This window comes from Myotis daubentonii, chromosome 10 (assembly GCF_963259705.1).
Source record: "Myotis daubentonii chromosome 10, mMyoDau2.1, whole genome shotgun sequence".
NCBI classification, from domain to species: domain Eukaryota; kingdom Metazoa; phylum Chordata; class Mammalia; order Chiroptera; family Vespertilionidae; genus Myotis; species Myotis daubentonii.
The window spans coordinates 21,504,597-21,527,669 of NC_081849.1; the positions used below are offsets into that span (position 1 = coordinate 21,504,597).

Below are 23,073 nucleotides of genomic sequence, written 5' to 3' on the forward strand. Positions count from 1 at the left end.
CATGCTGGTATTTGAAGTTTGTATTTCAATCCCATCCCAAAAAGTTTAAGTTGAAAAACGCACAAAATCCATAATGCAATATAGTATCACACTGGCAAAACAAGTTCTATATTTTGTAAACCCACAAAGAGTTAAATCCATGAACAAAAAATTATGAAAGTAAGCTATTACTAAAATATTTTAAGGAATTTACATGAGTTCTTTAAAGCAAGAAAACAACACCATTACAGCAACCTAATTATACAGGGGCAATACACTTAATTCAACAAACATTTGGTTCCACAAACACTTTATTGGCCTACTATCTGCATTCCTCACATTAAGCTATTTCAGATCTCAAGTTAGCCCATAATACAATCTAATTTCTGGTAAAATGACTGATCTAAATAAATTTCACGGAGAACAAAATTGATCTTCAAATCAAGACCCAGAAAACAGTAGAAAGATTAACACTCCCATGAAATCATTTACTCATTCTTTCTTTGCTCTATTCCCAACCTTCTCATTACTTAAGAGGAATCTTAGTAAATTATCAGTCATATCTGGTAACAAGATGTTAAAGAAGAAAAATACCAATATTCCCTTCAAGAATTAGTATTATAACTTACATAAATCCTAACTATAAACTGTATGATCCATATGAACATTCAGAAACAATATTCACTATTTTAATACAAATAAATATACTCATAAATCTAACCTCATATATCTATAGGAAAATTCAAGTGAAAAGCACAAGTATAAAAGTCCATATCTAAGAAACTGAATATACACTGAGTCATGTATTTAATTTTATTCTCTATCATTAAATTATCCATAAATGGATATCCATAATTTAACACAAACGTAGTTGTAATATAAGAATACTTAATTGTAAAATGCATAAGTGAATAAATGACTGAAACTTACTATCATCCATCTGGAGACTTGGTGGGCAGTAGAATTTTTTGTGGGTAATTAAATTTGGTAATCCTCTGAAGAGACTTCGGCATAATTTACATTCAAAGATAGTGTCCACATCTTTTAATAAAATGTGTTTCAGTTGTTTAGTTCCTAAGGAGGGGGAAAAAAGAAAACTTTACACAAAAGGTAACTTCAATATGTACTTTTAAACTGAACAACCATTGTTGAGAATCCAAAAGTGTAGTTTTACTTGTTAAAAATGTTATATAGACATTTCCAATTATTACCACAGTGTATTATTCACAATTTATTTATAAACTAAGTTTTATGCAAAAATCCTTCTATCTTTTCTAATAAAGAGGGAATATTCAAATTGACCATCAGGCCATAACGGTCAAGATGGCTGCACCCAGAGAGGCAAAGATCCCATAACACAAGATAGCTGCGCTCACAGCGGAGGCCAAGTTCCCGTAATGAGCCTTAACGAGCAATGGCACCAGGCTGGGGAACCTCAGGCCGCGCCCCCCCACCCCAGTGCTGGGCATGGGGACCTCAGGCCGCACCCCATGCCCCAGTGCGGGGCCGTGGGACCTGAGGCCGTGCCCCCCGCCTGGCGGGGCTTGACAGGGGACCTCAGGCTGCACCCCTTACCCATGGGGCTTGACAGGGACTTCAAGGCACACCCCCCATGCTAGCCTGGGTGACCTGAGGCTGCACCCCCCGCCTGGAGGGGCTTGACAGGGGACCTCAGGCCGCTCCACTCGCCCCGGCACCAGGCCAGGGGATCTGAGGGTGCTCTGGGGGACCTGAGCCTGCGCCCCCCGCCCAGCAGGGCTTGACAGGGGACCTGAGGCTGCGTCCCCCACCCAGCGGGGCTTGACAAGGGTGGGGCCAGCCGGGTCTGGATCTCACCCAGTGAGGGTGGGGCCAGTTGGGTCTGGGTCTTGTGCCATTTTGAGGCGCCACGAGTGTGCGGGAACTTAACTCTGAGTCCCGCAGCACTCCCCAGACTCTGACAGGAGGAAGATTTTCATATACATTTTACTTATTTTCTTTTTCTGACACTTCTATTATAGAGAAAGGGCAAATAGCAATATTAAAATATTTCCTATAATTAATCCCCTTTTAATGTGCACAAATTTCATGCACTGGGCCACTAGTTTGGATATAGGGACAACTAAAATTGATGCTATTTTTCTAATTCTGAAGTCAATCAATTCTTGGGATATCCCAACAGTGGTCCCAACATCTATTTGTTTGATCAGCAAAATGACCTGGGAATAAAGATGTATGTGATCCACCCTCAGAAATTCTGATTCTATAGATCTGGAGTGGGACATAAAAATTAAATGTCCCCATCCCCTCTCACTCTCTGCCAAAGTTTTGCTCTGGTTCTTCAAGCTTACTTTGGCATTAGGAAGTGAACATGGAGTTTTGTAACACATTTTCCCAATTCCTTAAAGAAAGTCAAAACTGCCCAGCCAGCATGGCTCAGTGGTTGAGAATCGATCTATGAACCAGAAGGTCGCAGGTCTGATTCCCAGTCAGGGCAAATGCCCAGGTTGCAGACTCAATCCCCAATGTGGGACTTGCAGGAGGCAGCGGATCAATGATTCTCTCTCATTGTTTCTATCTCTCACTCCCTCTCCCTTCCTCTCTGAAATCAATAAAATTTTTAAAAAAAAGAAAAGAAAAAAGTCAAAACTGTGTCACAGGATTGTCTGTGACTTTTCTTTTTAAAATCAGCTCAAATTACTTCAGATTCTGGGCCAACAAAGGATTATGGCCATTTAATGTGAGAGTAGATCTTGTCCATAATTTTGAATTTTGTTTAAGCCTCTTGACACCACTATAAATTTACTCAAAACCTTTTTCCCCTCAAAAAGTTACCCCAATTGCAATTAATTCAATATTGACATACTAGTTTAAAGCCTGCCTTTCTCCACTAAGATTATAAACTCCAAATCAGCCAAGACCAAGTATGTCTTACCGATAACTACAAAGTATTCAGCTCTAATAGTGCTCAATAAATATTCGTTAAAGAAGTGGCAGTGATCTAGGGATTCTAAGCATTGTGACAAAAGATCAACAGGCAGAGAAAAAATAAATGGCAGCAAGCATCTAATCTTTAAAATAAAAACATCCACCAGGAATAAAACACAACTGGAAGGTCTTCTGTCACTACTTCCTACAGGTCATTGCCATAGATAAATTGAAAAAATTGTACAACAACCAAGGCACCAAGAGTGCACCAAGAGTGTCTACCCCAGGTAACTGGGGAGGCTGAGCCACTGGGCCCTACAGGACACCTGGCGCGCAGGGCCACTCTATCAACACAGGGAAGTAGCCAAAATGCGGAGACAAAGAAAAAGGTCACAAATGGCAGAAACGGAGGAAAGCAAACGACTGGATATAGAGTTCAAGGCCATGTTTATAAGGTTCTTCAAGAATTTTATGGAAACCGCCGATAAATTTAATGAATCCCTCAAGGAGTATAGTGAGACCATGGAGGACATGAAAAAGGACCAACTAGAAATTAAGCATACACTGACTGAAATAAAGAATAATTTACAGAGATCCAACAGCAGACAAGAGGATCCCAAGAATCAAGTCAAAGATTTGAAATACAAAGAAACAAAAAATACCCAACCGAAAAAGAAAAAAGAAAAGAGATTCAAAAAATATGAAGATAGTGTAAGGAACCTCTGGGACAACTTCAAGCGTACCAACATCAGAATTATAGGGGTACCAGAAGGAGAGAGAGGGCAAGATATTGAAAACCTTTTTGAAGAAATAATGACAGAAAACTTCCCCTACCTGGTGAAAGAAATGGACTTACAAGTCCAGGAAGCGCAGAGAACCCCAAACAAAAGGAATCCAAAGAGGACCACACCAAGACACATCATAATTAAAATGCCAAGAGCAAAAGACAAAGAGAGAATCTTAAAAGCAGCAAGAGAAAGACAGTCAGTTACCTACAAGGGAGTACCCATTCGACTGTCAGCTGATTTCTCAACAGAAACCATGCAGGCCAGAAGAGAGTGGCAAGAAATATTCAAAGTGATGAATAGCAAGAACCTGCAACCAAGATTACTTTATCCAGCAAAGCTATCATTCAGAATGGAAGGTCAGATAAAGAGCTTCACGGATAAGAAAAAGCTAAAGGAGTTCATCACCACCAAACCAGCATTATATGAAATGCTGAAAGGTATTCTTTAAGAAGAGGAAGAAGAAAAAGGAACTCTTACCATTTGCCACAGCATGGATGGAACTGGAGAGCGGATAAATACCAGAGGATCTCACTCATTTGTGGAATATAATGAACAACATAAACTGATGAACAAGGACTGATCCAGAGGCGGAGAGGCATTGATTGGACTGTCGGGCCTTGGAGGGAAGGTAGGGGGGGTGGGGGCAAGGGGGAAAGATCAACCAAAGGACTTATATGCAAGCATATAGGCCTAACCAATGGACACGGACAACGGGGGGGTGAGGGGATGAGCGGCGGGGGGGGGGGGGGGGGGGGGGGGGGGGTAGAGGGTACACATATGTAATATCTTAATCAATAAAAAATATTTAAAAAAAAATTGACCTACAATGCTTTACTAATTAACGAGCCTTCAGTTTTCTCAAATAAAAGGAAATGATAATATTGATTTAAATTAAAAACAAAAGTGTCCTGAGAAATACCTTTAAGACCATCTAGGTGTAAAGTGTTCTTTCATTCAACAACTATTTGACTCTCTGTGTAAGCTCTGGAACTACTAAAGAGTAAACACAATCTTACTAATATAATTCATATTGGCGGGTCCATAAAAATATTTCTGATTTAACCTTTGCAATCTGTTTACATTTAATTTTCAAATCATCATTTTGTATTTTATCATCATTTTGAAAATAGACCAACCGTCAAAATTCTACTGAAAAAAGATTGATTAGCACAGTGGTTCTCAACCTTGGCTGCACATTAGAATCACCTGGGAATCTTTTTAAAATCCTGATTTCTGGGCCTCATCCTCTGGAAATTCTGTTTCTTTGTTATGGGGTGGGGCCACAACATTAGTAACAAAGAGACAGAATTTCCGGAGGATAAGGCCGAGAAATCAGGATTTTAAAAAGATTCCCAGGTGATTTTAATGTGCAGCCAAGGTTGAGAACCACTGGATTAGCAGATTATCAAAACTTTACTGTCTTTAGAGGTTCCAATTTTGATAGTCATGTGACCTTAAAGAGCTGTATAATCTTTGCACTTTGACTTATCCATATTTAAAATGAACAAACCAAACCTATCTTGGAGAAATTATTAAAGCAGATATGAACCTAAATCCACCCCAAATTATACATTTGGGTTTCTATTGGAAAAAAAAAAAAATATATATATATATATATATATACACACACACACACATACACATACACACATACACACACACACACATATACATATATATGTGTGTGTGTGTGTGTGTGTATATATATATATAAATAACTAGAGGCCCAATGCACGAAATTCATGCATGAGTAGGCCTTCCTTTCCCTAGCTGCCAGCACTGGCTTCCCTCTGGCACCCGGGACCCAAGCTTCCCTCGAAGTCCCAGCTTCGTCTGAAAGGTCGTCCAGAAGGACGTCTGGAAGGACATCCAGTCTAATTAGCATATTATTCTTTTATTATTATAGATGAAATAATAAGACTATACTTTCAGGGATCATTTCTATAGTTCGTTATTAGATGAAATAATTTCCACCCCTTCCCAAATCTAAATTAATGTTTATTCTACTGGACCAGCGGTTCTCAACCTGTGGGTCGTGACCACTTTGGGGGTTGAATGACCCTTCCACAGGGGTCACCTAAGACCATCGGAAAACACATATATAATTACATATTGTTTTGGTGATTAATCACTATGCTTTAATTATGGTCAATTTTTAACAATGAAATTGGGGGTCACCACAACATGAGGAACTGTATCAAAGGGTTGCAGCATTAGGAAGGTTGAGAACCACTGTACTAGACCATATTATCACAAAATCAGAAAACATAAATTTAAAAAGATTCAGAAGATAGCCTGGGTATTATTCTTTATAAAAAAATAAATTCATATGTGTGCGTGTGTATGTACATACATACACACACATTTGCATAGTCCATTTCACATTACAAAATATACTGGCAATAAACTGCTACTCTATTTCTAGTTCACACTTAAACTCCTAAGTGGCTGACAAAATATAAGTGGTAGATTTAAAAAAGTACTTTATATAAACTTCTCTACTAATCTACATAAAGTTCTCAGGAAGTATTGCTGAGTGTAGTACCAGTAGGAAGAACACACAAAAACTTTTTGCAGTTTAATTCTAATTAAAAGACCTTCAAGACCTACACTAAAGCCAAAACCGGTTTGGCTCAGTGAGTAAGAGTGTCGGCCTGCGGACTGAAGGGTCCCGGGTTCGATTCCGGTCAAGGGCATGTACCTTGGTTACGGGCACATCCCCAGTGGGAGGTGTGCAGGAGGCAGCTGATTGATGTTTCTCTCTCATCGATGTTTCTAACTCTCTATCTCTCTCCCTTCCTCTCTGTAAAAAAATCAATAAAATATTTTTTTTAAAAGAAAGAAAGAAAAAAAGACCTACACTAAAGATCCAACTCTGCCTTTAAGGATAGTCAAAAAGGACTGAAGAGGAACACAAAAATAACCTGAACTAGGTTAACATAAGAATTCAACTGAAGAGTTACATAAAAAGTACAGCATGAGGTTATACATTTTTAAAAAGCTACTTGTGAAAATATAAGACTGCATTCCTACTATTAAATCAGACATATCACTGTCTACCAGGCTCTCAATCGACCATTAAAAAAACCAATACCAATTTCTCATATATTTCTAGTTATAGAGTAATATTCAGTTTAGAGTGCCCAATAAGCATCCAAAACCAGAAAAGTATTTGGCTCTAATTAATCAACCTTAATTATTGATCACAAAGGCTCCCCTACTCTCACCTCCCCCCACCTCTGCACACTCACACATACAAAACAGTTGTGTTGATCCAGGCATACTAAATGTCTTTCAGGTTGACGGATATACCAAATTCTATCTCTCTTACTTTTCAGGCCTTCACCTTTTTTTCTCTCTCTCTTATGAATTCTTCCATTTCCCTGGTCTGACTCACTTGTAATCCTTCAGATCTTAGGTTATATGTCACATTCTCCAGGAAACCTCTTTGACCCCTCCTATTATTTTTGTGAAGAATTTTTTATCTATACCCTCATAGTATCCTATACATCGATATTATTACCCCCCTACCTTATAATTAATTACTTTTCTGTATCCCCATTTACCTGGAAGCTCTAAAAGAAGAGAAAAGAGATCTTTAATGCTCACCAATATATTCCCAGTTGAAGAGCTTTCTTTATATGTTTAAGAAAACCATCTTGCCGAAACCGGTTTGGCTCAGTGGATAGAGCGTCGGCCTGCGGACTGAAAGGTCCCAGGTTCGATTCCGGTCAAGGGCATGTACCTGAGTTGCGGGCACATCCCCTGTAGGAGATGTGCAGGAGGCGGCTGATCGATGTTTCTCTCTCATCGATGTTTCTAACTCCCTATCTCTCTCCCTTCCTCTCTGTAAAAAAATCAATAAAATATTAAAAAAAAAACCACCCATCTATTTATATAAAAACCCTGGGTGTAACGCCTCACATCCGAAGCTCAACCAACCGGAAGGAAGTCAGTCCTGCAGGGGTCATCTTGGAAACAGCTGTGCCCTCCCTGAGCTGTTTCCCGCAAGGGCGAGGTTTCAGGCAGGAACCCGCCCTCAGCGTGTGGACGCAACTGAATCCTGGGTCCTCTTAGCAACAGCTGTGCCCTCCCCGAGCTGTTTCCGGTAAGGGCGAGGTTTGAGGCAGGAACCGGCCCTCAGAGCATGGACGCACTGAGTCCTGGGTCGCCTTGCCAAGGCTGTTTCCCAGGAGGGTGAGGTCTGAGGCAGGAACCAGCCCTCGGAGTGCGGAGGCATATCTTTATAAAGTTTTAATACATTATATTAGAGGTCATGGTGGTACTGTTTTACCCACAGCATCTACAGGAATTGCTGCAAATTTACTTCTTGGTGGAAGGACCTCTCATTCCCAATATAAATTACCCATTCCATAAATGAAACTTCAATTTCTAGACTCGATATAAACAGTGAAGTTGCTAAAACTATTTAAAAGGCCCAACTTCTCATTATTGATGAATACACTATGGCATCAAGTCATGCTATAAACGCCATAGACAGATTACTAAGAGAAATTATGAATTTGAATGTTGTATTTGGTGGGAAAGTTCTCCTTCTAGGAGGGGATTTTCCACAATGTCTCAGTATTGTACGGCATGATATGCAATCAGCCATAGTACAAACGAGTTTAAAGTATTGCAATGTTTGGGGATGTTTCAGAAAGTTGTCTCTTACAACAAATATGAGATCAGAGGAGTCTGCTTATAGTGGATGGTTAGTAAAACTTGGAGATGGCAAACTTGATAACAGTTTTCATTTAGGAATGGATATTATTGAAATCCCCTGTGAAATGATTTGTAATGGATCTATTATTGAAGCTACGTTTGGAAATACTGTATCTATAGATAATATTAAAAATACATCTAAACACGCAATTCTTTGTCCAAAAAATGAGCATATTCAAAAATTAAATGAAGAAATTTTGGATATACTCGATGGACATTTTCACACATATTTGAGTGATGATTCCATTGATTCAACAGATGATGCTGAAAAGGAAAATTTTCCCATCGAATTTCTTAATAGTATTACTCCTTCGGGAATGCCATGTCATAAATTAAAATTGAAAGTGGGTGCAATCATAATGCTATTGAGAAATCTCAATAGTAAATGGGGTCTTTGTAATGGTACCAGATTTATTATCAAAAGATTACGACCACTGAAACCAGTTTAGCTCAGTGGATAGAGCGTTGGCCTGTGGACTGAAGGGTCCCAGGTTCGATTCCGGTCAAGGGCATGTACCTGGGTTGCGGGCACATCCCCAGTGGGAGATGTGCAGGAGGCAGCTGATTGGTGTTTCTCTCTCATCGATGTTTCTAACTCTCTATCTCTCTCCCTTCCTCTCTGTAAAAAATCGATAAAATATATTAAAAAAAAAAAAGATTACGATCTAGCATTATTGAAGCTGAAGTATTAACAGGATCTGCAGAGGGAGAGGTTGTTCTGATTCCAAGAATTAATTTGTCCCCATCTGACACTAGCCTCCCATTTAAATTGATTCAAAGACAGTTACCCGTGATGCCAGCATTTGTGATGACTATTAATAAATCACAAGGACAGACAAATCTATTTTTTTATTCATCCAAAAACTATTTGATCTTTAAAATATCTAGATTGCAAATTTCCTAAAATTGCTATGTAACAACAAACAAAAAAGGCACTCCCTTAGGTATCTCTGATAAATCACAATTCCTTTGCTTACAGAGACAGGACTGAGGCGTCATCATCCAGTCACATCTTATACTAAACTGACATTAATGTTGCTTTAAGTAGGAAAAAAAAAACCTTCAAAGAAGGAAAATGACAATAGCAAATATACAAAGCTAATTCTCATTTTCACTACAATTTATTCCTCCTTAAAATTCAAAAAAGATGTTGGGTCTTGTACATAGCTGTATTATATTCTGTAGGCAGAATCTTTTTCCTATACTATACATTATCTCTTTACAGTATTATATATTTCAAGAATTTAAAAAGTTGTCAACTTCATATTAAACCAGTTTTAAATACTGGACAGTTATTATCCTTCTCTTTCTCCCTATTTTTCTATTTCTAACCTTAAGATAATCCATAGCTTTCCCTCTACCATAAGACTAAAAGACTAAGAAAGAATATTAAACTGAATTAAATCCATTTTAATAAATGTCTCATGAAAGTATAAATATTTTTGGAGGAACCAAGATGGCAGCATAGGTTAACGCCGGAGATTGCTGCCTCGAACAACCACTTCAGAGATATAACTAAAGGACAGAACAGACATCATCCAGAACCACAGGAAGGCTGGCTGAGTGGACATTCTACAACTAGGAGGAAAGAGAATATCATACCCAGACTCAGAGGAGGCGCAGTGCTGAAGTGAAATACTCTGGTGCGGAGCGGGCTGGCGGCGGAGGGCGAGGAGGGAGTTTCAGACTCTGAGCTCCAGATCCGGGCGAGTCTCTGGGGACCCAGACTCAAACGGGAGAAGCAGGACTGTCTGGCTTCGGTTGGGACTCTGAGAGGCAGAGCCCCTAGGGATGAAACTGAGAGCAGCCATAACTGCTCGCTCCGGCCCACCCTGTTGATCCCCTGGGACCCGCCCCGCCCAAGCCCTGCGAAGAACCATTTGCTGGATAGCCTCAGGCAAAGGCTAGATTAGCACCGCCCTAGAGATCCAGCACAGAAGCTCTCCCAAATACAGACACAGTTGACTCTCATAGCCAGTTAGCCTGGAGGTCAAATCACCCCTGGTATTACCGACAACAATCAAGGCTTAACTACAAGACTGTGCACAAAGACCACTAGGGGGCGCACCAAGAAAAGATAAAAAAAATGCGGAGACAAAGAAACAGGACGCAAATGTCAGAAATGGAAGATATAGAGCTCAAAACCACACTTTTAAGGTCTCTCAAGAACTGTCTAGAAGCTGCCGATAAACTTAGTAAGGCCCTCGAAAAGACTGGTGAGACCGCCAATAAATGTAGTGAGATCCTCAAGAAATCTAATGAGACCCTCGATGTTGTGATAAAGAACCAACTAGAAATTAAGCATACACTGACTGAAATAAAGAATATTATACAGACACCCAACAGCAGACCAGAGGAGCGCAAGAATCAAGTCAAAGATTCAAAACGCGAAGAAGCAAAAAACACCCAACTGGAAAAGCGAAATGAAAAAAGAATCCGAAAATATGAAGATAGTGTAAGGAGCCTCTGGGACAGCTTCAAGCGTACCAACATCAGAATTATAGGGGTGCCAGAAGATGAGAGAGAGCAAGATATTGAAAACCTCTTTGAAGAAATAATGACAGAAAACTTCCCCTACCTGGTGAAAGAAATAGACTTACAGGTCCAGGAAGCGCAGAGAACCCCAAACAAAAGGAATCCAAAGAGGACCACACCAAGACACATCATAATTAAAATGCCAAGAGCAAAAGACAAAGAGAGAATCTTAAAAGCAGCAAGAGAAAGAAACTCAGTTACCTACAAGGGAATACCCATACGACTGTCAGCTGATTTCTCAACAGAAACCATGCAGGCCAGAAGAGAGTGGCAAGAAATATTCAAAGTGATGAATACCAAGAACCTACAACCAAGATTACTTTATCCAGCAAAGCTATCATTCAGAACGGAAGGTCAGATAAAGAGCTTCACAGATAAGGAAAAGCTAAAGGAGTTCATCACCACCAAACCAGTATTATATGAAATGCTGAAAGGTATCCTTTAAGAAGAGGAAGAAGAAAAAGGTAAAGATACAAATTATGAACAACAAATATGCATCTATCAACAAGTGAATCTAAGAATCAAGTGAATAAATAATCTGGTGATCATAATAGAATCAGGGACATAGAAAGGGAATGGACTGACTATTCTTGGGGGGGAAAGGGGTGTGGGAGATGGGGAAAGAGACTGGACAAAATCATGCACCTATGGATGAGGACAGTGGGTGGGGAGTGAGGGCGTAGGGTGGGGAGGGAACTGGGAGGAGGGGAGTTATGGGGGGGAAAAAAGAGGAACAAATGTAATCTGAACAATAAAGATTTAATTAAAAAAAAGAATATAAAAAAAAAGAAAGTATAAATATTTTTATTTAAATATTTATTTCAGTTTAGGGAGAAAGCTCAGGAAGGAAGGAAGCTAAAATACAAGTGTGAATAGAAAGGAGGGAAATTTGAAGACAGCAAGTTACAGAAGTGATCCTAGAGCAGCCGTGGGCAAACTACGGTCCCGCGGGCCGTTTATATTAGTTCACACAAACACTCCATCCATGCTTTTGTTCCGGCCTCCGGTCCAGTTTAAGAACCCATTGTGGCCCTAGAGTCAAAAAGTTTGCCCACCCCTGTCCTAGAGGATAACAGCCAAGGCAAGGCTCCAGCAAAGAGCAGGGTACAGTAAAGGTGGTACCACAAGTCAGGGATTCAGAGCAAATGACATGTCTCCAATCACCCAACCATCAGGGATGTCAGAGTAGAAAATCTGTACGTTGAAGCAAAACAGAGAGTTTTCTAAAAAAAAAAAAAAGAGAGAGAGAGAGAGAGATCTATGGACACATGTCAAACAATAGTGGATTGTATTATTAATAAAGCAAAGATATATAATATGCACACTTGGCTACCATTTATATTATGAAGAAAATGAGGAATTTATGTTTATATATGCATAGAAGGTCTCTGGAAGAAGACACAAACCATGTAGCAGTGGTTGCCCGAGAAAAAAAAACTTATTTTTATATATTGTTTTGTACTTCTTTATTTTTTTTAAGCCACAAGCACAATTCCAAAAAAGAAAAATCTATTCAAATTAATTTACAAGTCAAGCACACTGAAATAAAAAGCTATCAAAGGTAAACAAAGATTTGTAATTTAAAGCCAGAAAAAAAGGCTAAAGCAAAGCTGAAGTGTGAGGCAAAGAGAATGGGTCAAAGTTGGTCATGCAGTCAGTAGTATAGCACACATGGGGTTGGGTGGACCTAAAAATGAGTCAACTCCTTCAGCCTTTTATGAACTTCCAGCTTGGATAGGAATTAATACCAGGTCACAGACAGCCCAGTGTAGGCAGGAGAAGGTGAGTCACTTAAATAGAGATGATACCATAGCTGCAGACAATTACTTGAGCTTGAAGATAAAGGGAGATATCCTAATATGACTACTGCCAACCTGACTTAGCCTCTAGGGTTAACAAGAACAAAAGCAAGGACTTCAGAGTTTTACCTTCAAATATCTGTCAGATATATAATACCACCATGATAGTTCTTTAAATGCAATGTGTGTGACCCAGCTTACTGGAAAGAACCTAGAAAGAGATGAGTTACTCAAGGCGGGCTTGGGAGTAGAGGAACTGGGAGGAACCTGCAAATCTCAGGTTGGGAAGAGATCTCAATCCCTCCAAACTTCCATCTTACCCTCCCAAGGTTTTAGTCAGGCACAGCTTGAACACCTCAATGCTAAAGAAGAGCTACCTCCGTAGACTTTAGATTATCCAGATATGTAAGAGGTTATCTTGAAGAAATTAAAAATGCTTAGCTATGAGATACATTAATAAAGTAAAAAGTTTGTTTTTATTGATTTCAGAGAGGAAGGGAGAGAGAGAGAGAGAAAGATCAGTGATGAAAGAGAATCATTGATTGGCTGCCTCCTGCACGCCCCCTATTGGGGATCGAGCCCCCAGCCCAGGCATGTGCCCTTGACCAGAATCAAACCTGGGACCCTTCAGTCTGCAGGCTGACGCTCTATCCACTGAGCCAAACCAGCCAGGGCTAAAAAATTCCTTTTTAAATCCATAATTAGTTTCCTTATATCAGTCAGCATATTTCTAAATAATCTCTAATTTAAATTATTGGGTACTTAAAGAATTAAAATTATAGTATTTTCACAATTTGCCTAAATAAAAAATAACTGAGAAGGCAAATCTGTTGGGGATATTTTATTTTTATATATATTTTTATTGATTTCAGAGAGGAAGGGAGAGGGAGGGAGAGAAATAGAACATCAATGATGAGAGAAAAATCATTGATCGGCTGCTTCCTGCATGCCCACACTGGTGCTTGAGCCCCCAACAGGGGCATGTGCCCTGACCAGGAATCAAACTGTGATCTCCTATTTCATAGGTTGATGCTCAATCACTGAGCCACACCAGCCAGGCTGCTGGGGACATTTTAAAAGGAACATACTACAAATTTCAGTCACTTTTCTTTAGCTTAAACCAGTGGTTCCCAACCTTTTTTTCTGGCCACGCCCCACCTAAGCATCTCTAACATCCTGATGCCCCCTCTGTGACACATAATTATTATTCAAAAAGTAAACTCCTATTCATGTGAAAGAAGCCTAAAAGGCCATTAACTTGATGTAAACAAGCTTCCAAAGAACATGGCATCCATGAAAGAGAAAAATAAAAGAATGAAAGGACAGTTGAAGTACTGAGGAAGAAATCACTAAGAAATTGTTTAAAAAAATAGTAAAAACATGAAGTGATATGAAAAATAGCAAATAAAGTTTCAAAACATATAATAGAGAATGGAAATGCATAAATATGTCACAATATATATTTACATACTGTGTTATGAGGCCCCTAGAACCATAAGAAATGCAAAAAATTCACTGTTAATAACTCATTCTCGAATTGCCCCCCTTAAAAATCAAATTGCCCCCAGTGGGTCATGTGCCCCACATTGGAAACCACTGGCTTAGACAGTAAAGAAATGCCAAACACAGAAAACAGATATGACCACAGTTCAACAAGGAACAAATAATTTCATTTATATTCATCTTTCAAAATTAAAAAATATATCCTTTTTGAGTATAGGATCTTGCTGAAAAGGTATTTTTTATAAGACAAAGCATTTATGAATGAACCAATTCTAACTTCTTAATCAAATAACACTATAAAACTGAAGTAGTAGAAAGTAACCTTATTAATCCCATATTATGAATTTTTAAAAAGCAAGGAATATTACTGAGTGTGAAAAGCTATTACCTTCACTTCCATGATATAAGAACAAAAAGAAATTTTATTGCTATACTAAAAGTAGCTAACAGAAACTCTTACTACAAACAGAAATTAACCATTCTGTTATGCCAGAAATATATTTAAATACAGTCCCTAATAACTAAAATTTTAATTGTATTTACCATAGGAGAATTTAAGTCTATCAATTATTACTGTTAGCCAAGGGTAATTATCAAAAGTAAAAAACAACAAGAAACACCTAGGTTATACCACTAGCCAACCTGAGCACAGATATATGGTATATACACAATATTTACTAAATTAAATATACATAAAAGCAATACCATGAGGACTATAGATGAAAAGTATAATGGATCTTAAAGAGTCAAAGAAAAAAACTTTTTAGATTAAGAAACAATTTATTTCTTAGAATCCTAAAATAAATTAATGTTTTTCCTTAACAATGTTTTAAAAACAAGCACATCAAAAAAGTTCTCATCAATACAGAACATGTGGTTGCACATAAATTATCTTTTTTTTGAATCTCAGTATATTTTCATTAAGATAAATATTAACATAAGTTAGTATTTACCTTAATAATTTCATTAAGATAAATAAAATAACAAAAGATAATCCTTTAGGTGTCCATCAGTTTGCTTGTTCATATTTGACTCAATAGTCTAAAATGTCAGAGAAGCCAAATCCACTTGAAGTGAACAAGTGAATCATAAGAATCACAGCAACTTAAGATCTTACTGATAAATAGCTCTTAATCATTTATATGTAGTAAGCAACATCTCCTTAAAGCAATGAATTACAACTACACAAATACACTTATATATCTAATTATTATAATAATCTAATGGAAAGAAACACTAAACAAATGTGGCTGACTTATTTTAGCCATCTTGTGCTCTATTATAGATATTAAAACTCTATAAACTCCAGGGTTAAGCAGAAGAAGGTGAGTCACAGAGATGATAAAGTAATTAATCTAGGACAAGTGACATCTGAGACATCGTGAGTAAATAACCCACTCTTCTAAAACTTATAAAAACCCAATATAATTTACTACTGCCCTTTGAGAGTTTATAAAGAACATGTCAAAAAATAACAATGAATCTTTAAGAGGAAGAGGCACTTTATCAGCAGATATACCACATAATATATTTCTTTAAACCATAGTAAATAAGTTTATTTTTAAAACCAATATATAATATATAGTACTGAAAAAGAATCTCTAGATCACATATTAATTCATCCACTTTTTAAAAATACATTGAAAATATATTTTAAAACAGTGTGTACATTTTAATTTAAAAAAATTATTTCTAAAGATTTCTAGGTAGTTTTTAACTACTATGTGAAGATTGAAAAAATACATACTAAATCATTCATACCTGATCGAAAGCACTCAATTATTTGTTGAATACCAGATTTGGATGTCTGTAGTGGTTGCTGTAACAAAGGAGCATCTCCAGGTTCCAGGATATAAACTACATGGAAGACAAACACCCACCCCAACCCCCACAAAAAAAGGGTTATTTAAATCATTTACTATTGAAGAAAAACAATGGTTTGCTATAATCATGTAAAAGACAATCACACTTGTATATATTTCACCATCATCTTTGTAAGACAAAATGAAATAATGGGGGAAAATAACTAAAATCATTCTCAATTCAAGGCTAAAATAAGACTACTTAAAGCTAGATAATAAGTTTAAATGCAAAGATTGTCCTATCCTGGTATTATTTAATACATATTTGGCATGTTTGCCTTCTTATTGTCCTTGAGAGGAACCACTATATTTAACCAAAGTTTTAGGACAATGATGGCCTAACCACACCTCATAAACCATTCCAAAACCCTCTGGACAATTTAGTACAGCTCTCTGGGCAACTGTGAGAGCAAAATTCAAAGACCACTGCCTAAGGCAGTGATGGCGAACCTTTTGAGCTCGGCGTGTCAGCATTTTGAAAAACCCTAACTTAACTCTGATGCCGTGTCACATACAGAAATTTTTTTATATTCGCAACCATAGTAAAACAAAGACTTATATTTTTGATATTTATTTTATATATTTAAATGCCATTTAACAAAAATCAACCAAAAACATGAGTTCGCGTGTCACCTCTGACACACCTGTCATAGGTTCGCCATCACTGGCCTAAGGAAAGAACTGGTCACAATGATAGATGTACAAGAATGTTCACTGCAAGATGAGTGATAAAAAAAACTGTGGTACATTTATACCATGGAATACTATACAGCAGTAAAAAAGAAGAATCTCTTACCCTCTGAGACAGTATGGAGGGACCTGGAGAATATCATGCTAAGTGAAATAAGTCAGTCAGAGAAAGGCAAGTATCACATGATCCCTCACATGTGGAATCTAACAAAATAAACTGATGCACAGAGTAGATCCAGAGACCTGAAGCATGGAACAGAGTGCAGAATCTCAGAGGGAAGGCGGGGGAGGGTGGGTGGGTAGGAGGTAATCAACCAAAAACCTTGTATGGGGATCATGGGGGGGGGGGGGGGCATATGTAATACTTCCAACAATTATTTTTTTAAAAAAAATATTTAAAAAGAATTCACTGCAGCACTCTGTAGCACTGTAAATAATTGAGAAAAATTTCAAACAACCTAAGAGTCTCAAAAAGAACCAGACTAAGTAAACTAATAAACATCCATACAGCAGAATCTGATTACTGTTAGAAAGCATGAGCTAGATCTACATATACTGACAACAAAGGATGTCAATAATAGATTAAGCAACAAAAAACAGGTTATAGAACATCTCATTTATATTAATATATATTTCAATACATACACAAAGAAATAAATTTAACATATACATGTATATATAAACACAAAAGGTCTGACGGGTTACCAACAAAACTTAAAGATTCTGTTAAGGTGGCAATTTTCACTTTCTGCCTCACACTTCACTAGTACTTCAGAGTCTGGGCTTTTATACGTGTGCATTTGAGAAAGTATACATTTTTTGTAAGAATATGCCCATTTTAAAAATTAATTTTTTTTCATATAAAGAGGTTTAGATGATCCCTGCTTTCCAAAATTCTCAGATCAGCTGTATAAATATGCAATAAATTAGATGATGTTAATATGAAACAAGGTAATGAAAAGGAAAACTGAATTTTCTATCAGATATCCAATGAAGAGAGATGGTTATGTTGGAGAAAACCAGCCACTTTAATTACCTCTTTTTTTAATGTTATAATGTTTTACTCAACTATTAATTACCATGTTCACGCAGGATCATCTGCTCAGCGTGGGGAGATAAGGACGGTTACTTCAGTCATGTGTGCTGCTACTACTTCAGGGCCTGGGCTCAGACAGCATTTAGCTCTCTGATAAGGGGCTAAAGCCTGCAGTCCTATGTATATAGACTCTGCAGCCTTAGATTCTCTTTTAGGCTTATGCTCAGTGCACACAAATGGGAGGAACGATGTCTCAAAACCAAGCCATTTCATTAAGCAAAATTTTCCTAGTTTGAAGAGACAGTATAGGGGTATTTTAAATGAATTCAGAACATACACAAATACAACTCTTTTTTGTTCTCATTGATTTCAGAAAGGAAGGAAGAGGGAGAGATAGAAACAATGATGAGAGAGAATCATTGATTGGCTGCCTCCTGCACATCCCCCACTGAGGATGGAGCCTGCAACCTGGGCATGTGCCCTTGACCGGAATCAAACCTGGGACCCTTCAGTCCACAGGCCGCTCTATCAGCTGAGCCAAACCAGCTAGGGCCACAAATACAACTCTTGAGAACATCTGACACTGTCACTAACTGCACTGATTAAGACTCCAGACCTGGACTGTGTTGAAATTCTCTTTCTGCCATTTACTAGATACAACCAAGGAAAATGAAAATCTCTGACCACTCTTTTCTCATCTCTAAAATGGGGATTGTATGAGAATCAAATTAGCTAATAGCGGTAAACTGATCAAAAAAGAGCCTGGAATATACTTAGTGCTCAATAAATGTTCTATCCCCATCATCACCACCACCACCACCACCACCATGTGCAAAATCAATTGCTTTCCTGACACCAAAAACTGAAATCTTTTCCAAAATCCAAGAGAAGTAGAATTCAACCCTTAGAGAACCAATATCAGAAGTTTGTAAATAGACTGGTAATACCATTTATTTGGATTAGATAGATCTCTTTCCAGTACTTGTACTTTATAACTCATAACTGTTTTAAAAAGAGTAATAACGACACAAGAGAAGGTAAAAATTGTACAATTGTAAAGAACCAAAAGCTTCAAGGTCTGGCTCTGTGGCAAGAATTCTAGAAAGGGAGAATGAAAAAACAGCAATAAATAAGGGAAGGATAAAGAAAAAAATGGAAACTTCTCCTTAGAGCCCCCTCTCATCTAGGTACAAGCTCCAGAAAACTTTCTATAATACATCAACTTCCATTCCATGTGACAACATCTGACTTTAAAGCTAAACTAAATTTTGTTACCCATCACCTTCGAACACTGCTATCACCAGAACACATATACCTTTTAAGATACCATTCAAAATAACCCCAGGATTAGCTTAGTTACACAAGGACGCATCCACTTGTATATACATCTGTGTAGTTCCCATTTAAGAAACTAGTCGTTCTTCATTAATACAAAAACTTTATTAATATTTTCATAAAATTTTTTACATATCCTGCCATCCCCTCCCAAGATCAGGTTATATAACCATTTAGGAAAAACAAAACAAACAACATCTCCCTCCAATCAAAAACCCAAACCCTCAGAAGTTATCATCTTTCTTTACATCCTTCCAAGAACACACTTTCAGAATAAAAATGAAAATAGAGTATTGTCTCCTACCTTAAAACAAGCCCCTTAAAAGATCCTTCTACTAATCATGTCTGGGAGTTGCTTTCAAATAATAGAGGGTGTTGGAGCAGTTGGAGGGTAAAGAAGGAAATCATGGGGAGGGGAGAATAGACATGAAAAGAGATTGCCCATATATTGATAACTGATGGGAGTTGTGCAATGGTTATATCAGGTTCCTTATACCATTCTCTCTACAATTGAATGTTTAAAATTTTCTATAGCAAAAAAAAACATGGTTAAAATATAACTAAGGCCCTGGCCAGTGTGGCTCAGTTGGTTGGAGCACAGTCCTGTACACCACAAGGTGGCAGTTCGATTCCCAGTCAGGGCACATAACCAGGTGTGGGTTCCATCCCTGGTCCTGTGCATACGGAAAATGACCAATCTGTTTCTCTCTCTCTCTCCCTCTCCCTCTCCTTTCAACTCTCTAAAATCAATAAACATATCCTCGAATGAGGATTTAAAAAAAATTTTAATTAAAAAAATAATAACAACTGCCCAGTAGGTGTGACTCAGTGGTTGAGCGTCAACCTATGAACCAGGTCACAGTTCAATTCCCAGTCAGTCTCCTAGTGGGGTACAAGCAGGAGGCAGCTGATCAATGATTCTCTCTCATCCTAAATGTTTCTCTCTCTCCTTCTCCCTTCCTCTCTGAAATATACATATATATATATATATATATATATATATATATATATATATATATATATATATATATATTAAATAACTAAGAAAATACATACACTGACAGGCTTACAATACCACCTTTCACTACAAATTGACCCATCCTATCAAGGCCTGCTCTCATCCAAGGAACTTACCCACTATTCATAATCCAAACCAGGACAGACTTCTCAGGAGAGCCAATTAAAAGAATGTTTCAAACATCATGTCATCTTTTATCATAATATATTCCTCTCAGTGCTGGAAACATCCTCCCGCTCAGCACCTACTTTCCTCTGAAATAATGTCAATTAACTACTCTCTAAGCTAACAAACTTCTAGCTTCCACTGAACTAAATGTTCAAAAAGTGTTTAATTACTATAACTAAGAAAGCAAAGAAACACCAACTACTTTTGACCTACTAGTCTGAAACAAAAACTGCATAGAAAGCTTAGGGTAAAAGGAAGTTGAAATTTTTTAATTAACTCAACTTGTCTCATTTCTTGTTAATACGGGGGGAAAAAGAATCACAAAAGTTCTAATACAGATTTAAAAGTTCAACTCTAGAGCCCTGGCTGGCACAGTACAGTGGTTAGAGCGTCTGCCCGCCCAATGGCACATACCTGGGTTGCAGGTTTGATCCCAGGCCAGGTCAGGCCTCATGCCAGAGGCAACCAATCAATGTCTCTCTCTCACATCGATGTTTGTTTCTCTCTCTCCCTCCCTCTCCCTCTCTCTCTCTCTCTCTGTGTGTGTGTGTGTGTGTCCCCTCTCTCTCTTCCACTCTCTAAAAAAACAATAGAAAAAAATAACTTTCGGTGACAATTAACAAAAAAAGTTCAACTTTGGAAAGCATCTTTAAAATGACATTAAGGTCTCTAGAAAACTCTAATTACCAGAATACACTAAATAAGATGTGGTCATCTTTTATCTGTCTACCTCTTTCCACTCAAAAGTCCTATAAGGGAATGACCTTATCTGTTTTGTTCATCACTTCTATTCCCATTGCCTGGAAAGTGTCTAGCCACCTAGCTGGTGCTTAATAACAACCTGTCAAGAAAATGAATCAATGAACTTCTTCTTGAATAAGATTATTTCATTTATTAGTTCAACCTAAATGACTTGAAGTACTCTTAAAAAAAATAAACAAAAGGTCAGTGGGATACAAGGCATTCACAGCCTTCTACCTCAAAACTAGTAAATTCGCCAAAACCGGTTTGGCTCAGTGGATAGAGCTGAAAGGTCCCAGGTTCGATTCCGGTCAAGGGCATGTACCTGGGTTGCGGGCACATTCCCAGTGGGGGATGTGCAGGAGGCAGCTGATCGATGTTTCTCTCTCATCGATGTTTCTAACTCTCTATCTCTCTCCCTTCCTCTCTGTAAAAAATCAATAAAATATATTTTTAAAAAAAAACTAGTAAATTCCATTCAACACTTGCTAAAACATATCTTCACTTCAAATAATACACAAAATATGCAGTGTGAAAGGGTGCTGAGAGTTACGATAGGTAAGGGGACAGGCGAATAGAAACTGGATCCCGTCATGGGATTAACTGTTGTATTAGCAGAGGTGTTACTGATTTTCAGCAAATCAGTGGGGACAGCGTCACTGCACACATTTTATTCTCCAGTGTACCAAGGTTTTCTGAAAGTGGAAGTTCTTCCCCTTTACCATGGCCAATTTTTCCCATTAAGCAAGAGAGTACTCTAAACTCTACTGTGATAAAACTGAGTACATTAAGACAGTTGAAATTCTCCAGCAAAAAGCAAGCAAAAGTATAGTGTCCTAGTAACTTTTAGGTCAAAAATAATAATACCTGTCTTTAACTAGAATAAGTTAGCATTTATTGGGTGAGGAGGTGGTGTGTATTCAATGATTCCTTTTAAGTCGTACCTGTTTATGACAAAGCACATCAAACTTCTAAGTTGAAAAACTACCAATAGTTTACAGATCACATTTGTCAAATTCAAGTTTTCTAAGTATCCTTCACGAGACTACAAAAACCAAAGTGTTCATTTCACAAATTCCACTTGTGAAAGTTCCACTGAATCAAATGTCCTAAAAATACTCATGCATCCTATGCAAATAACCAGGTTTTTATTTTTATTTTTTTGCAATACAGTATGTTCTGTCCAAGAAAATTTTTAAAAGGTTGAGTTTGGCAAAGCCTGGTTCTCCCAATAAGTTGAGTTCAACCAACTTTTTCTCGCTCAAACTGAATCATGTGTAGGCTTTAAAGCGCTAGCCCCTGATCAAAAATGCCTACGAAACTTAATTTTTTCAAGTTGAAATAAAACAACCTTCATGAAGATAAATACTAGTGTGCTACTATTTTTCCCCCCCTTCCTCTTCCATCCTAAACATTTGCAGAGCATAGGGTACACTAACTGGAGGCTGCCTTGAAAGAAACGGGGGTAACCGATCTTGTGGAAAAGATTTAAGGTGACACCCGCAGTGCCCTTTTCAGGGGATCGGAGGGGAGACCTGTTTGCGCAAGCAGTTAGCTTCGCCACTAGCTCTATGCTGGGCTGGGAGGAAATTATAGCCTGCTTCCTTGGGCAGGGCTGCTTGGGCAGGAGGAAAAGCGAGCTGGAAGCAAGCAGCAGGCGGAGCGGCCCGGGGGAAGGACAAAGTGACGGGAGGAGAAGAGAACGGGGTAGGTACCTGGTTCACAGCATCCGTGATGATGGTGGTCAGTCTGACAGTATTTGTCCCTTAAAGGCATTTTCAGTGGGCGCGACCTACTTTCCTTTCACTGTGAGCAGCTCTTCATTGCGGCTTGGCTGCGGGAAGAAGCACAAACCAGTCACTGGCCCTGAACTTCCTGGGGGGCCTTCTCCAGGCGCGTCCCCTGCGCCCGCCCTCCGCGGAGCCTCCGCGGGCCCGCTCCTTCTCCTGGAACCGGAAAAAAAAAAAAAAAAAGGAAAACGCACGAA

The 23,073-nt window shown here is 38.3% G+C and overlaps 1 protein-coding gene across 4 annotated transcripts in view; it reads right to left on the reverse strand.

The window, feature by feature from the left end:
* Positions 1-23,073, reverse strand: part of ZNF800 (zinc finger protein 800) — a 55,956-nt gene that overhangs the window by 31,910 nt on the left and 973 nt on the right. For 2 of the 4 annotated variants that reach the window (XM_059711704.1, XM_059711707.1), the window contains exons 2-4: positions 22,802-22,920; positions 15,998-16,093; positions 910-1,053 (exon numbers count right to left, since the gene is read on the reverse strand). In XM_059711704.1, the coding sequence (XP_059567687.1) occupies positions 910-1,053; positions 15,998-16,093; positions 22,802-22,862 (301 nt within the window). In that variant the 5' untranslated portion in view covers positions 22,863-22,920. The remainder of the gene's footprint in view (positions 1-909; positions 1,054-15,997; positions 16,094-22,801; positions 22,921-23,073) is intronic. The other 2 variants (XM_059711706.1, XM_059711705.1) reach the window with 2 other exon arrangements.